Below are 17,110 nucleotides of genomic sequence, written 5' to 3' on the forward strand. Positions count from 1 at the left end.
GATTTGATCTCTTTTATATACCTCCTTTTTACCAGTAGGTTTTGGTCCACAGTCATGAAAATATATAGGACAAATCTTGCAGCTCTCTTATTACTTTAGAAAAGGCAAACTTCAGAAGCTTTAAACAAAGTTCTTCATATCTACAACCAGACTAATTTGCCTTTCAATGTGAAAAATGTTACAAGGTAATTATGATAACATACAAGTAAAATTAACAGCAAGTAATTACCAAACTATAAAATGTATCTATAGATACTCAGATGTTCTAATGGTTCATTGGTTTTGCACAGTGAGCAATTCAATGACCCTAATACAAGAGGGTGATAAGGATGTGCTAATAAAGTAGTATTTATGTTCAAGAAAGATATGAGTCTATAACAGAAGCTCGCAAAAGTTCGAGCATCAGATGAGAGCAGAGGCTTTGGAAAGTACTGGGACAAGATGATACCTGGGCTCCAGGGCTAAAAGTGCAAATCGTCTGTCATCAAATTCATGGTAAAGGAATGCAGCCTTGGAGTTGACTAATACACCCCATATATGGTTACACTTGGATATAAAATAAAACTTGGGCAAAACTAAAACTTGGAAAGTAACAAAGAAAGAGAAAGCAAGACCACAGTTTTAGCAAATACAAAGCAATAAACATAAGCAGATCCAAGACCAATGAGGAAGAAATACTCAATGTCAACACCATACTCTATCGGGATGCAGATCACAGATGTAATCCCTTACCACCCTTCTAGAAAATAACTTAGCACTATTGACCCTAGGACCCTAGAAAAATTGAGCCTGGCAGCAGAGAAAGAAATTGATACTAAACAATTTGTGCATATCAGTTTTAACTATACTAATATTTGGAATTAGCACCAGCTGGATTATTAAAGATATAGATATGACTGTTATCTGTGTGGAGTTTTCTAATTGGACAAATAACAACTCTGATTACATTGCTAATACTGTTATTAGACTAAGAAAAAAAATCTTGCCTTCGCATATAAGATTTGCTAAGCAAAAGAAACAAACAAGCAAGTTGTTTTGCTGTCATCATGTTTCACAAAAATATGGTGCACGAAGCTGCATAGGTTCATTCACATCATAGGTACTCATATTAAACTCACAATATTCACACGAATGGAGATTGAAAGACTTTCTGCATAGTGAATGTTAGGATATATTACTGAGAGGTACAATCACAGCATCTGTTTTCATATCATTTCAAGCATGGCGTTTATAAGCATTAAAGAAGTGAGAATAGGCTGCAATGGTTAGAAAACACAAAATGCCACTCCCTCAATAAAGGTCAGCACGTCCATCACTCATGCTTCTTTCAGCACATGAGTTTCCCCTAGACAACTTACGGGAAATGGAAGGGAAAATAACCAAACAATCGGAAAAATTGTTACAATGCCATCTGGTCTTCACAGACGGGCCTGTACTGTAGGTCATGCACACCTCCTTTCCCTCTGTCATCACTCCCCGAAGAATTTGAAGCAGGTAAAGAAACAGAAGCAATGATCCTACAAAGTCTACTATCAGGACACCACATGGAGATTCAGCCACTCTATGTCCACTTAACACTTCAGATTGGGAGTCAGATAAAGTTCTCAAGGATGATCATAGTATCACAGTATATCAGAGGTTGGAAGGGATCTCAAGAGATCATCAGGTCCAACCCCCCTGCCAGAGCAAAATCACTTAGGATAGTCTGCACAGGAATGCATCCAGGTGGGTTTTGAAAGTCTCTAGAGAAGGAGACTCCACAACCCGCCTGGGGAGCCTGTTCCAGTGCTCTGTCACCCTCACTGTAAAGTTTCTCCTCATGTTGAGGTGAAATCTTCTATGTTCTGGTTTGAACCCATTGTTCCTTGTCTTATCACTGTGAACCACCAAAAAGAGCCTGGCCCCCCTCCACTTGACACCCATCCCGCAGACATTGATCTGATCCCCTCTCAGTCTTCTCTTTTCAAGACTAAACAGCCCCAGGGATCTCAGTCTCTCTTCATCGGGGGAATGCTTAATAATCCTCATGGCTCTCCGTTGGATTCTCTCCAGCAGGTCTCTGTCTCTCTTGAACTGGGGAGCCCAAAACTGGATGCAGTATTCCAGGTGTGGTCTCACCAGGACAGAGGAGAGAGGTAGAAGAACTTCCTTAGACCTGCTGGACACACCTTTCTTGATACATCCCAGGATCCCATTGGCTCTCTTGGCCACAAGAGCACATTGCTGTTCCATGGAGAACTTGCTGTCCACCAGCCCTCCAAGGTCTTTCTCTGTGGAGCTGCTTTTCAGCAGGGCAGCCCCTAACCTGTACCAGTGTCTGTTGTTATTTCTCCCCAGATGCAGGACCCTGCACTTGTCCTTATTAAACTCCAGGAGGTTTGCCTGCACCCAGCTCTCCAGCCTGTCCAGGTCACGTTGAATGGCTGCACAGCCTGAGGGGGTGTCAGCCAACCCCCCCAGTTTTGTGTCATCAGCAAACTTGCTGAGGGTACTCTCAATGCCATCATCCACGTCGTTGATAAAGATATTGAACAAAACCGGACCCAGTACCGATCCGTGGGGGACAGCACTTGCCACAGGCCTTTTGTTTCAAAAGTGACACAAAATGTGTTAATCTGAAAGCCAAATGTTGTATCTGTGATGAATCACAGTGGAATTGTGAAAAACAATCAAAAAAATGTATATCAGAAAAATAAGGCAATATTGTTACTGTAAGACTGCCATCACTATACTATAGACTGTCCAGTTCTCTTCAAAATCCATCTGAATTATCTCCAGATTACAAATGACAAAGAGAGGCACAAAATTACTACCATTCTGTCAAACAGGACAGCAGGAGTATAATTTATACCCACATTCCCACTGCCAAACTTGCTAAATGCAGTACTTGATTTTAGGTACTCTCCTTGCTCTTAAGCAAACCGCTTTCTGGTAAAATTACAAAACTTCTCCTGCCTTGAGAAATTTACAGGTTTTACAGCACTGCACAAATGAAGAGTTCCTGTGATTCCAATCTTCCTAACTCAGAAAAGTAGGGAGGGGTTGTTTAGTTTTAAGATAAATGTTTCACATTCTTTAAAATAATGCTTACCTTTTATTTCATCCTAAGGAGTTAAATACAAAGTGCCTGTACGCCTTTCAGCTTGGTTGATACAGGCTGATCTATTCAAAACCACTGAGCAGCACAGCCTAGACTTTCTTACACTCAGAGCTTCCCTCTGTATGATCACATTCACTCTTTAACCAAGGCAATCAGCTGAGATCTGACAGATTAGAAGAATGATCTAACAGATCATTCAGCATCAATCATCCTAGCATTAGTGAAAACTATGGCTACCATTGCATTTCAATAAAACATGCCACTCTCTCCCACTGTGTTCTAATGCAGATTGTATCCCAAAACTCAATCCATCACTTCTTTCAGGAAAAAGGTGTTACACAGGCTAATGACTATCATCTCGTTTATTCTCACTTATCAGAAGTTATTCACTTCATTAATAGTTAATGTTACAATTGATATGTCAATTATGAAAACTTATTTAGCTTGTAGAAGGACAATTAATTCAAAAGTCATCATTATATTAACTTGCTTTAAAGGGAATATGTAAAATATAACCAAAACATAATGTACTATTTAATTCATACTACAATATAGCCTGCTTCAATGGAAAAAAGCTGGAATTCACACCTCTAGTGCAGCACCAACACTGCATAACAACATCTGTAGTATTTCACTGACACATGAACCATGAACTACTTTTCAGTGAATTAACCTTAATAACCTGAGTGAGAACAGCAGTTACTCTGCACGTAGGGCCGCAAAAATTAAATAAAATTTCATCCCTACTTCTACCAAAAAAAAAAAATTAAAAGGGGGAAGCATTCCCCCCTCTTAACTACATCTTCTACATGCTTCAAACATTCAAGAAGGTACCCACCTCAAAAGGATAGCTGACAATGCAATGCACAGACCTTTTCTAGTAACAATCTGAAGTCTAACTGGCTAATGAGTAAGCATGTAAATAGTCCATTTTGTTAGTATTATTCAGGACAGCCAGCAAAAGAGACAAAAATGAAATCAACAATATTCATGTCAACTGTGGACTACTCAACTAAAATCCATTTACCATGCCTGTATGGATCACATCAAAAAGGCAGAATAAGGGAGAAAAACAAGAACATACAGAAACATAGTTTCCTCTCACTAAGGCATTTTAAGACAACAAACAAAACCACTGACATCTGGACAAAATCACTTGAACAACTGTGAATTTGTAGCAAGCCTCACTTCCATTTTGGTGATCCTTAAATACTATTCTGCAGGGGATGTGAAGGCCATTACCATGCACAGAGGGAAAAAATGGAAATTATCTACTCTCACCCTCTTTTGACTAGTTTCCCCAAATCACTTCACCTTCTCTTGTTTTATACTTAAGATTGTGAATTTTATGCACAGAAACGATCCCTTCAGTTTGCCAACAGAACACTAAGCCCAGCAGCCTCCTTTGTGAAACACAAGCAATGTTTAGACTGGTTGATGAACACATGAGAGTAGAGGTTTCCCAGCCTGTAAACTGCAGAACAAGCATCAGTGACCTAAAACCACTATCAAAAGACTTTATCAACAATTTGACTGGGATGCCAAAATCAACATCTGTCATGGAAGACACCGAGAACAGCATCCCTGTGGGATGTTGGTTCACTACCCAGGGGAAAGAGCACCATCTAGTGAAACTCTGGAACCATTTTCAGAAGTGCCTGCACAGTCCTAGTGGTCTCCCTCAGTCCTGTTCCTCTTGCCCTATTTGCCAGAAAGAGCAATAGATGATACAGCTCACATGAAGGCAAACACATTGTGAGTGACAGAACGATGTGATGATAAGGATTTTTCTTTCAGTGCCTCACATGCAGCATTTTCCCCTTGAATCTACTCCATATCTTTTAAGACTGACCAAGAATAAGTCTCATAAAAATATCTACTTAGAGAAACTATTTCACAGAACACAAAGGGTCTTTTAACAGCTACAGATATATCAACACAGAAAAATACAAACATAACATGTCCACATGCTTTTCTTCTGAATGTACCTCAAAACAAAATACCAACACCTCAACATAAGAAGACAGTGTGTTTACTAAAGAGATGAACATGAATTTCAACATCTAAAATAATGCTATAGATGTGGAGTTGGTAGAGAGGAAGCAAGATCAGAATTATGGTATTTCCACTATAAATGAACCCAAGTGCTTCAGGTCACAACTGTCTGTAGAAGAGAAAAGTCGCTTAAATTTTTAAGAAGATTTTCCTATAGCAGGAAAATTCTGTATTCTCATACTACCAGTTTTTCAGAAATTATCGGAGATAAAGGAGTATACCATTTATCACTGTTTCAAACAAGCCAAAGGCATTTGTCCTCTCTTGGAAACCAGACTAATGCATTAACTTTACTGGGCATTAATATGGTTCTTCTGCTCTGATGGACACTGGTATTTGCACCAGACCACAGGACCCAAAATCCAAATATTTCATTCTGGTGATGTGATGATTGCACAGAGTAATAGACATGATTTACAAAAAGCTACTAAAAGAATTTAGCTCCTAGTGACTTGAGTTAGATTTGTCGTTGCTTAGTAATTCTTTAAAAAAACAAGTCATTTGAAAGCTAGTAATACTGTGAGCAGCTAGGTAGTTGTTTATAGTATTCTAATTGTCTAAAACTGCATTCCTATGATTGTAATACTTTACCATCTAATGTAGTACTTTGATAAATTTAAGGTAATCTGTATAAAGTAAACAGTTGACCTTGACAGAATTTTGGCAAGGCAAATTTAATTATACTGCAGACCACCTATTTTACATATCACAGAGCTAGAATAAGCTACTCAAGAACTTATTTTTAAGATCACACATATGCTTGCAGCACTAAATGTGCCAACATCAGGGATTTTGTGGTATAGCCACAAAATGTTCTATATAATCTCCCACAGACAGACAGACAAAAGTGTACAACAGGTCATTTTTTTTGTAAAATATCTGCTTCAAAGGTTTATGTCAAGGGTTAGAGCTGGGCCAGCCACTAGACAGATGACAGACACTCTCTATTAACACCTCTCCCAAAGGGGAAAAGAAAGGGAATAAGAAAGAGAGAGGCTTATGGATTGGAAAAGAAAACTTAAAACAGCTTTAATGAAGTAAATTAAGCATATACAAATATATACAAAACCAATATTGAACCCAATCCTCCTGATGGCAATTATATCACCATCACCATGGATGCTGTGGGAAGTCTGACAGTGAACTCAGTGGCAGAAAAGAACCAAACTCTGGAGTTGGATAGATTCATGGGATGGGATTGCAGAAAGATTGGACGGTCATCCTCAGACACTGGCCATCAAAGAAGAGAGCTTAATCCTTGTGAATCCACAGCTTTATACCAAATATGATGAATATTCTATTGAATGGAATACCTCACTGGTCAGTTTAGGACCACCTGTCCTGTCAGCTCCTCCCACCAGATGCAACCTCTTAATGCATCCCCGACAAGGTACATAAGACTTAGCAGTGACCCTTTCTGCATACCAGTCCTTAGTAATAACTGTAAAAATCAAGCATTAGCACTTCCAGAAGCAGACACTGTCTGCAAAAATATGCCGCTAACTTCAGAAAGCATGATCCCTTAGAAGAGACTTAGCTGAAAAGTAAAATCTCTGAACAGGGTTAGTTCTGTTTCTGCTCAAACCAGTAGAGGCTATTATTAAACATTGTTGGTATTGATTCTATATCAAATGCAATTGTATGGTTCCTGCTGATACCAAGAGATGCTGTGAATCTATATCTGAGGGCAGAATTTTGCTCACAGATTAATAATTCTAACAGTCTGCAGTTCAGAGAAATGTAGGTGTTTAAGAAGCAATAATATTTCTTTCAGAAAACATTCAGTAAACTACTTACTCATCCTAATATAAAAGTGGATCAGAAAAACTGTGGTTTCCCACTAGAATTTAGGGTGCTTTTAAATAACAGTTATTCAGAATACTTTAGCACAATTCATTTTTACAATGTGTAAGAAAAAGTACAATAGTGTACATGTACATGAGATACTGCCAAAATGTCCTCTAATATAACCTTTTGTTCATGTTTATTCAATTATGAAGCAGTAATTAGATTACAATACAAGAGAGCTTAGATGGCATACTCTTCCTTCTAAAAGAAATTCCACAGGGGCTGTATGTACAATTTCTTTTTTTCCTGTGCTTTGCTATTTAATTAACAACAAAGATTCCTGACTCTATCATAGACTCCATCATGAAAGCGGGTAGACCCTACCATCACTGCTTGTCCCAGGGCAACAGGATGGACTGCTGAGAGGGCATTTATAACTGCCAGTCCATTTGTTAGATTAGACACCTGAAGTACTGTGTGTGTATGCACATACACTCAGATTATATGACCATCCACACCATCAGGAATAACTGGAATAGAAAGAAAAAAAAATAATTCTTTGATGTTATAGGAAGCAATTTTCACTTACAGCTAGATAATCCTTGTACATCTGAACTGCATTGTGAAGAGATCCTCTGTGCTTGCTATCTATTCCTCTGTGGCACAATCCTTCCTTCTTAGAATTTCACGCTATGTCAATCAAACAAGATTCAGCACGTCATTTTGGCCCAGCAGAACTGATGCAAAAGAGTTAATAAAGTTTCAAAATTACAGCTTTACCTGATTTTGGTAAGAATGGTATGAGAATGCTTTCACTGTGAATGAGATGATTTCACTGTGATGGATAAATTTCTCTCTGGGTGGACCTTGGGGTCTATTCAGCTCAAGGTTATCCAAAACTACACCAGCACATCTTTCATATGAATACAATATGATAAATTCTTAGAAACGTCCCCAAAAGGATTTCTCATTTGAATAATACTTCAAGTTTAATTTAATGGCTGTAAAATATGTCCACAATCAAACAGAAATAGCACAGTTCTAAAAATCTTGAAAAATAGGCATCTTCACTGGAAAAATATGGATAAAATGTACATTACAGTGTCATCTCCCCAGTTCCTATTCATCAGCAATAAACTTTTAGCCCAAAATATATTTACAGCAAGAGTAGATAACAACAGTAAGAAAAGGCAAGAGTGATGTCTCTCATTTTCGATGCCCTGATCACCTTCACAGACAAAGTCAGCTTCTCTGGAGTTCAGCCTACAAAGCCATCTTTTTGGAGGTACAAACAAACTGAGAGAGATTGATAGCAGCTTCTAATAAAGTTTTTAAACACAGATATACACACATGCAAGCACAAAACTGGCCCCAAATTTGAGAACACTAAATAGTCCACATGTCAGGCTACTATCCCTATCAGTTAAGACGTCTGCATATTATCCAGTAAAAGCTTCACTTGCATATATCTGAGATAGCCAGAATGGAGGATGAACTGAAAACATGAACTTTACTACTCATTACCGTAGATATAGTTTTAGATTAGATGAATAGCACTATCAAACAATGAAATTATTTAGGAGGGGTGGATTGTAGTAGTTTTAGGCTGTGCCTAGGAAAATTTTCCACAAATTGACTAGAAAAGTGGTAGAACGTAAATAAATTACCACTGGATGTAAAAGGGAAAATATTGAAAATGTCTAAATAATCCCATTGATCTGGAAGCCAACATAAAGTTAGCTGTGTGAACTAACTTTTTCTCTTTTTGGTTTCTTTGTTCTAACTGGTGCTTCTGCTAGCTTGCTGACCTTGGCCTGTGTTCTTCTTGTGGCTAGGTACAAACCAGCTACCATCTTGTCCCATGTACAGGGGGAGGGAAGGGAACAGGGAGAGGGAAGCTGTTGGTAACCCCCTGGTTTTGTCCAGGGGGGTTCTTGTGTTGTTTATAAATTGCAAATATATGTAAATATTGTACATTTTGTACATATTCATTGCATTTCATATTTTAGATTGTAGTTTTGCTTGTAAATATAGCTTCATTTGCTTCCGTCAGAGCTAGTCCAGCAATTTTATTTTGGAGGGTAATTTCAACTTTACCTTTCTCCAACACTTTTTCTGAAAAGTTTCATAGCATGTGAAAACCAATTAAACATATTCTGCTGGTGACTCTATTCTGTTCTTTCTAGACTTGACATGGGATTTAGATTTGTAAAAGGACTTCATAAGCCAAGTTTCTTCCCTTTAGCAGCTTCTATAGACTGATTTGAAGAAGCTGTTGTAGTGCTTCTCATATTAAAAATTACAGCTATGGTTCAATTGGTTTGTGATTCCTGAATTGGGAAAATAGCCACATTTTAATAAGTTGTATTTACTCACAAGTATTTTAATTTGGACTCATTATAGTTCTTATTAGATTTGGTGGGACTCTGTCAAATGTTACCACATGATACTAAAAGTATTCCTGCAGTCCACAAAGAATGAGTCTGAAGTAAAAGAAAACAAATCTCAAAACTCGCAAACAAACAATTTCTAACATCATTATCAATAGCATCATTGTTTCCATAGCTACAAATGTAGACTGCTTCAAAAGAAAGAAGCAGAGAAACTGAAAATGACAATGAACAATCAAAACAGGCACATACAGTTTTCAGATAGCACATGTGGGATGAAGAATCAAGTAACATGGTGGCACAGAATTGTGTGCAGTTTTAGCATTTGTCAGTAATGCCAATGATCCGAACACATCAAGCACAGAACAGTGAGCAGCAGGAAGCCTCTCACTGCAGTATCATTTGATGCATTTCTATACCTAGTGGAAAGGAGAGGAGAGCAGAAAGGATGGAAAATACCAGCAGGAATCAGCAAAGCCAATACACAGGGCAGGTGCCCCTCTCACAGATCTAGCCACCTGCAGACTCAGATATATTTTCAAGCGTGTTTCCTTGGCATTTTCAGTGGTTCTGTACAGTTGTGAAAACAATGAAATCCTTTATAATGCTCTTATCACAAACGATGCCAAAACACCTAGTACTAACAGTAACCACTCCTGGAGAGGATACAGAATCAAAGTGAATCACTTCACAGGGGGTTGATACAAACATGAGGGTGAGAGCATACAGAGAAACATGCAGTCTCACCACATGAAAGGCACTCCACAGCACCTAGCAACTACACTATCCTTCAGTATTAAGTAGCTGCCCTTTAAATATTACCTGTGTAACAGCTTACTTCACTATCAACCAACTACTTGGGAACTATATGCTGATGACATTCATACAGGATAGGGAGGTAAATTCTGTTCTTCCTACAGCTGGAATTCCTGAGGTCCACAAATGTTGACCTTTCTCCCCAGCACTCAGTACTTTATACAGTGGGAGCGAGATGCCTCCATAGGTTGCAATGACATATTCAGAAATGCATAGTATCAGACCAATTCTTCCCTTACCAAAGTGAGTGACAGCACTTATCAAAAACCCACCTACCATATCCTTCCTTAGTCTCACAGGCTTTTTTTCCAATACCCGTATTTAAGGAAGAAGTTGATAAAAGCCACATGAGAATACAGTATAATCTGCACACTATGCTGGAAGTCATCTCTGCCAGAAGTAGAGGAGAGGTAAATGATTATTAGAAAATGGTGATCACTATTTCCTCAAATGTTGTCACTGCATAGCTATTTGCTCAGTACCGTGCTTTGGATGCATGGTTACTGCATAGTTAATGAATAGTTATCAGATAACGATAAACTACAAACTAACTTCAGATCACAAATTCTGACCCTGCTATACATGAGTACTGGCATATATGACCTTCAACAATTGTCACAAGAACAGAACAAACACCTCATTATCTTCATTACAGTATTGAAAGCCCCAACTGTTAGTAATTCTAATCAGCTTTGGCAAAAGCTGTTTTAACACACAAGACAGTGAGGAAGGTAAAGAATCAAAGTGTCAGTGAGAAAAATATTACTATTCAGACAAGGATAATCTTACTGCTACAAAAGAAATCTATCATCTCTCAAATGATGCTAATTCAGACACCAACACAATAACCACTAAACTTACAAATTAAAAGTCTTAATCTTTGCAACATGTTTGATTAAAAAAAGTAAACAAAGCACAGACCAGAAAGACAAAGATCTTTTCTATCACAGATAAGTAATTTTAAGTTACGCATACACTGAGTATTTATTTACCCTCTGCTGATTTTTAAATGTAGATTTCATACCTATAAGTAAAATGTAAGTAAACCCTTCTTTGTCTATGAATACAAGCTACTATGAGAATAACAGGACATCTACACTCTCCATTATTCTAGATTACAATTGATAATCTTTCTTCAACTCTTCAAATAAGTAACTAATCACAAAACAAATACATTACAAAAAATAGAAAAATACTCTTTTTAATAAAAGTTTGCAATTTACTTAAAGTGCAAAAAATCATTCTATAAAGATTCAAGCTTTAAACATTGAATTTGTAAACACAAAAACTTTATTCTATATAGAATTTTCTCTAAAATGCTCCTGACAGAATCAGGATTTAGTAAACCCAGGGCTATAACTCCATGTAGTATAGAACACACTTAGTTCAGATTGTGTCTGACTAGTAAAATTATCAAATTACAAAATTGTGGTTTATAGCCAAAGTAATGGTCCTCGATCACCACTGCCAAATTTTAGTTCTTTGTTAACATAAGCAGTAAAAGATAACTCATCTATTCCTTGCAGGTACATGTATCACAAAATGTATGCTACTTTGTGTGTTTATGTTGTATAAAATTCTGCATTTGTGGATTTCAACACGTTCAATATTCAAAATGTAAGGCTTCAAATTCAGTCTTCTTCTGAAGCCAGCCAATACCACATTTGCCTTTTTTTTCCTGACAACTATTAATACTTTTCCAATTGCCCAAAAAGAGAGTCCTTCATGAAGCTGGCAGATCCAGTTCTTTGTTCACTCTGCACAGTGCTTTCATTTCCAGCACAATGACAGACAGAGAAGTATTGTGTTTTCAAATGTATTACAAGGAATCCTGTGATTTAGTTGTTGCTATTAGAGAACTATATCCAGCGATTATATGTTCTGAACTGGAAGAATTTCCACCTAACTATGCTCCTCTTATGTTCTAGACACATAATTTATTACACATTTGATTACTGAAATACCATATTGCAGAAAAAAAGTAGGTGAGGTTTTCTTTTTCTAAAGTTCTCTTATTTTGTTCCCTATTCCTTGAATACTGCCAATACTCAACAGCAGAGTGCACGATCTTAAATTATGTTTTTGATTCACCATGCTACAAGAATAAGTTGATCTATATAAAAAATAAACATGGCACAAAATGCTGTAGAAGATCATTGCTTTTCAAAGGCTAATATTCAGTGCACCACTTGCACTTTAGAAACAAGACCATTGCTACACTGGAAGACACAAACTGATATCATCCCTTTACTGTTGATTTACAGACAACTGCAAAGGTGTTTGATGCTTTGATTTGCTGAGCATATACCTCAGGTTTCGTGTCCTATCCACACTACACAATTTCAGATTTCCCCCACATCAGCAGGATTCTCATCACCAAATATGGTGTTTCTGTTTCAATTATGAGGCTATTCAAGGGCAACGTTAAATTTTGTCATGAGGCCACACTAATTATAATGGGTCACAAGCTTGACCAGTTCCTCATACATGGGAAAAGAGAAACAGTTTCTCTGTTCCTCCTCTGTGTCATAACCCAAGAAAGGACTTCTTTCTTAGTATGGAATTACATGACAAATGTAGATTCTGTTTAGAAAGATCAAAAGAAACATAATGAACAATATAAGCTTTGGTATACTACTTCTAATATATACAGCATATTCTCACATATAAATTCATACATACAATTGCATTTTAAAACACACGTGCTGTTACTGGAAAGGTAAACCCTTATTTTTTTTAGGCACATATTCTTGCATAAATCGATAGCTAGGCTAAGTTAATAAATTCATTCACTTATGTAAAAAGAGCCTAATTTTTCAAACTAACAAATATAACCAACTAACTGAAATCAGCAACACACTTGAAAATAGGAAAAGGAAAAAAAAATGCATCAGACTTCAATTTGAGACTTTTTTTTTAATTTCTGGGAAAAGGACACTTACAACGGATACTGACAATACCTCAGTTCCCCTCAAAGGCTAAACTGACTATATATCAGATGCTTTCTATTACAGATAACTTCCAAAGGAAAAGTCAATACCTCTAACAAAGTAAAAATATTGTTTCCATCTGATAAAAACAACCACAAACAAGCAGAAAGCACTGTGTTCTAGAAATAACCAAGTATTTGCATAATCATATACTTCAGTTTGTGACAAGGAAGTTATTTTTCTCCATTATTATTATAATTTATTTTGTTATTATTTTTTTATAAATGCAACTAAAAATCTTTATTTTGAAAAATTATGTATAAATGCACTTCTAAATCCCCAAGCATTTACTGCCACTTAAATGAAAGCACGGCGGTTAAATAAGCCCCATTACTAGAGTTCAGTAAATTTGTGTATTGATGCTATTAGAATAACTACGTTAAAAATCCTTCCCAGAGAGAATCCCTGGAGTGCATGTGCTTGAGTTTTTTAAGTTGCGGTGACTGCAGATAAATAATATCTTTAATCAGTTTTTCCCCTCATATAAAATAAATTAATGGTTCTGACTCTCCTGCACTCTAGAAATCTTTGCCCAGAGACAGAAATACAAAATATTGTATTATACAGTTAATATTTACCTTTAAAATACATTAATTAATTTTAAAAATAGATTTTACAAGTGAACGTTTGAACTTAAAACATGTTCCAGTTTGGTGCACCACCACCATCGCATATCATATATATCAATGCATGAAGTGAATGGAAGATGTCAAGTATTTCAGACTGAAAACCATCTGTTTCTGAATATGATGCAAAGTGGACACATGCATATTCTACCATTTGAAACAAAAGAGCCAGTCATTTCTCAAAACAGGAGTCACCAGTAGTATCTGGGATAGAGATCTACTTTGCACATGCAATTTAAATGGCCTACATTAGGCAGCACAAATGTCAACAGATGCAAAATCTTCCAAATTAGTGGTAAGTGATCATGTTCTGAAATCAGACTGCTCTACTCAACACAAAGCACAGCAGCAGCATCTATTCATGGAATTAGAAAAAAATAATGGCCTTACTTGCTGGGCAAAAGAGTCCAGGACTTCACCATTTCCTGAAGTCCCTTCCTCAGCTTTTGAAATATACAAAGGCTTACCTTTCTGTATACCAGCATGTTTGGGGATTCATCAGCCACCCCGTTGCTGCTTTGCCCATAATTATTTCCTTGTGCCATGTCCCACAAATCTGATCTGCACTGTAAAAGGTAAAAGCAGTTTCAGTAAGACATTGCCTCAGGTGTCCTTCCTTCCTTGATGATTAATGGACCTGACTTTCTACCAGAATGTTATCAGAATCAGAGTATACTCTTACTCCAGATATTTACATTGGAGCAAAGCTGCTATTTCATCATTTACTGTCATTACTCTCTTTTGGCTGTAAATCATGAATGTAATATGTTAATCTAATTTAGATGTTAATGAATTGTCACTCTGAATATCTCCCTGACATACCACTATCCACCATATCATGCAGACACCTCATGAAGCTGCACAAGCTTCACCGAGGGACACTCCACGCTTCCAGACCACAGTTTTGGGATGACTGACTTAGCCCACGACTGTTTATTCAGCAGTGCCCTCTCCTCCCAGCTGGGGCCATCGCAACTTTCACAACCCTCAAACACACAAAAGCAAACCAGATGCTTTAAACTTCTCTTTAATTCACCAGCACGTGTGTGTTCTTACACATATGCCGGAGGAGGGAAGCAGGTGACAGGGGTGAAGGAAGAAACAAGCCAGAAAACCTTTCCTGTTGCTTTCACCTACTTTCATCGTACTTCACTGCAAAACACCGGCTCCGCCGCCAGCACTGTCTCCTCCCCGCCCTCCCCCCGGTCACACGGGAGCTGCACTAAGCAAGAGATCAGATCATGCCGTAGCTCCGGCTTTGCACGCAGGTGTAAGAATGTGCTCCATCTACAGACCACACCAGAGGTCGCGGGGAGCCCGGAGGGCTGAGCTCTACTCCACTTACCTCCAAAGCCCTCCCGTGTTCCCCAAACCTCTGGCGTGAGGGCTTCACCGCACCAGCAAGCCCTGCCCTACCCCCGCAGCGCCCGCCCATGGGTGCGCGTCTCTCGACAGCAAATGGCCGGGAGATCTGGCTCGCCCGGCGGGGAGCCAGGCGCGGCGCGGAGTCCGGCAAGGTGCCCGAGCTCTCAGCACCGCGGACAGCGGCAGCGGCACGGGCAGCGCCCCGGTGTCCCCGCGGGCGGTACGGGTCAGGGGCGCGGTGTGGAGCGGGGCTCCTGCCCGGCTCGTTTACCTCCTGGGCCAAGGTCACTGCGCGGTGGCCGCGGCTCCTCGCCTCCTGCTGCTGCTCCTGACGCGCCCCGCGCGGACAGTGTCAGCCGGCAGCGCGCGGAGGGACGCGGCGCTCGCTCATCACACACGCGCGCACACGCACTGCGGGCGGAGGCGCCGCTGTTGCTGCCGCCGCCGCCGCCGAGGCTGCGGCTCTCCCCTGCTCTGCCGGAGCGGCGGCGGCTCAGCTCCCTCCCTGCAGTGGAGCGGCCGTCACGTGGGGGACGGGCACGTCAAAGGTGCTGCTGCTGCTGCTGCTGCCGTTACTGCCGCTCCGCCACGCAGCAGCCCTCCTCCTTCTCGGCACTCTCGGACCGGTAACCGAAAACAGCGGCCAAGGAACTGCAGCTGCCAGCAGATCTGGCAGCGGCTCCTGTAAATGAGATTAAGCAGCACTGGAGGGCTGGACTAGAAGAAAATGTGGGCTAAAGGGATAGCGAATGAAGGGGGGAGTTGGGGGTGAAAGGCACTGGTGGGGAAAGTGCGTCGCCTTCTGCCTTGCTCCTTTACCGACAGCAACAGGGAATCTGTTTCTCTGCCTTATGCCGGACACTTCATGTGTTTTTTTCCGGTGAGAACTAGAGAGAGTTTACACTGTATTGGCACTGCAGATCTCTCTGAGCAGTGGCATGGAGAGAGCAAAGAGCAAGTCTGTTCCCGTCAAATAGGAAGGAGCCCTGAAGACACCTCAGAACACCCGCTGCTATGTCCCAGGCAACTGCCTAATTTGTGAACACCTAGTACTGACCACGACAAAGAAAAAGATCAGGTCTTTATGTCTTACTTCCTTATCACATAATGGACAAGAATGCTTTAATTTTCCAAAAGGGTTGAAACGCCCAGAATTCAACAGGCGCAAGAACACAAGCGGTTAAGCTTTCTGATATTCCCACCTGAAAGTGTCTTTTCTGGAAACTAACTCTTACTATAAGGATTATCCTGAGAAAGAACCCATCATCTACTCTGCACTGCACCTTGTGGTGTGTGCACTCATAGATCACACAACAATTCAAGCAAAAAGGTTTCCATACATACTGCGTCATCTCCACTCTTACTTTTGTCTACCTTTTGCAAAGAGTGAGATGAGATCAAAGTGAGATTTGAGTCAGACTCTATTCTACTAGAAGTTTGCTATTATCAGCTACTGCATATACTTTTAACTGCTCTTCCAAACTTCGCAGAGGTCTTCATAATTTCACAAATGTGATAAATTAGCTAAGACAACAGTATGGAGTCACACTGGTGACAACAACATAAAGGAGAAAGGAGTGAAAGAGCTGATCTGGACTCCTTGGAGATCCGAAGGAAGACATAGGTTTGATAATGGTCCTAGAATAAACACCAGAGTAAAGAAAGGTGATCTCTGACATAAATAAGAATGTTTTTCAGAGAATGATGAAAGATGAAATTACACAGCACAGAATAAGAATCACAACTCATTTCAATTAGATATATTGACAGCAAAGGAAAGGAGCTCTGTAAGAGACAGACACTGTAAGTCTCAACTTCTAGAGTATGTCATGAGGAAAAGGCAGTGTGTAGACAAATGGCAGGGACAAGGGAGAAATCTGGAGTTTTGAGAGGGAAGAAAGATCAGCACAAGTGAAAAAATTCAACAGTACAAGAGAAAAGTGAAGAAGTATCAATGGTGCAAACAGTGGGCAGAGAAAA

At 39.4% G+C, this 17,110-nt stretch overlaps 1 protein-coding gene across 8 annotated transcripts in view; it reads right to left on the bottom strand.

Moving 5' to 3' along the window:
- RGS7 (regulator of G protein signaling 7) overlaps nt 1-14,319 on the bottom strand; it is a 246,391-nt gene extending 232,072 nt beyond the window's left edge. For 7 of the 8 annotated variants that reach the window (XM_054398828.1, XM_054398848.1, XM_054398871.1 and 4 more), the window contains exon 1: nt 14,233-14,310. In XM_054398828.1, coding sequence (XP_054254803.1) covers nt 14,233-14,310 — 78 coding nt within the window. Of the gene's footprint in view, nt 1-14,232 lie in introns of all 8 variants that reach the window. The other variant, XM_054398879.1, reaches the window with a different exon arrangement.
- Nucleotides 14,320-17,110: the final 2,791 nt, after the last annotated feature.

This window comes from Indicator indicator, chromosome 2, assembly GCF_027791375.1.
Source record: "Indicator indicator isolate 239-I01 chromosome 2, UM_Iind_1.1, whole genome shotgun sequence".
NCBI classification, from domain to species: domain Eukaryota; kingdom Metazoa; phylum Chordata; class Aves; order Piciformes; family Indicatoridae; genus Indicator; species Indicator indicator.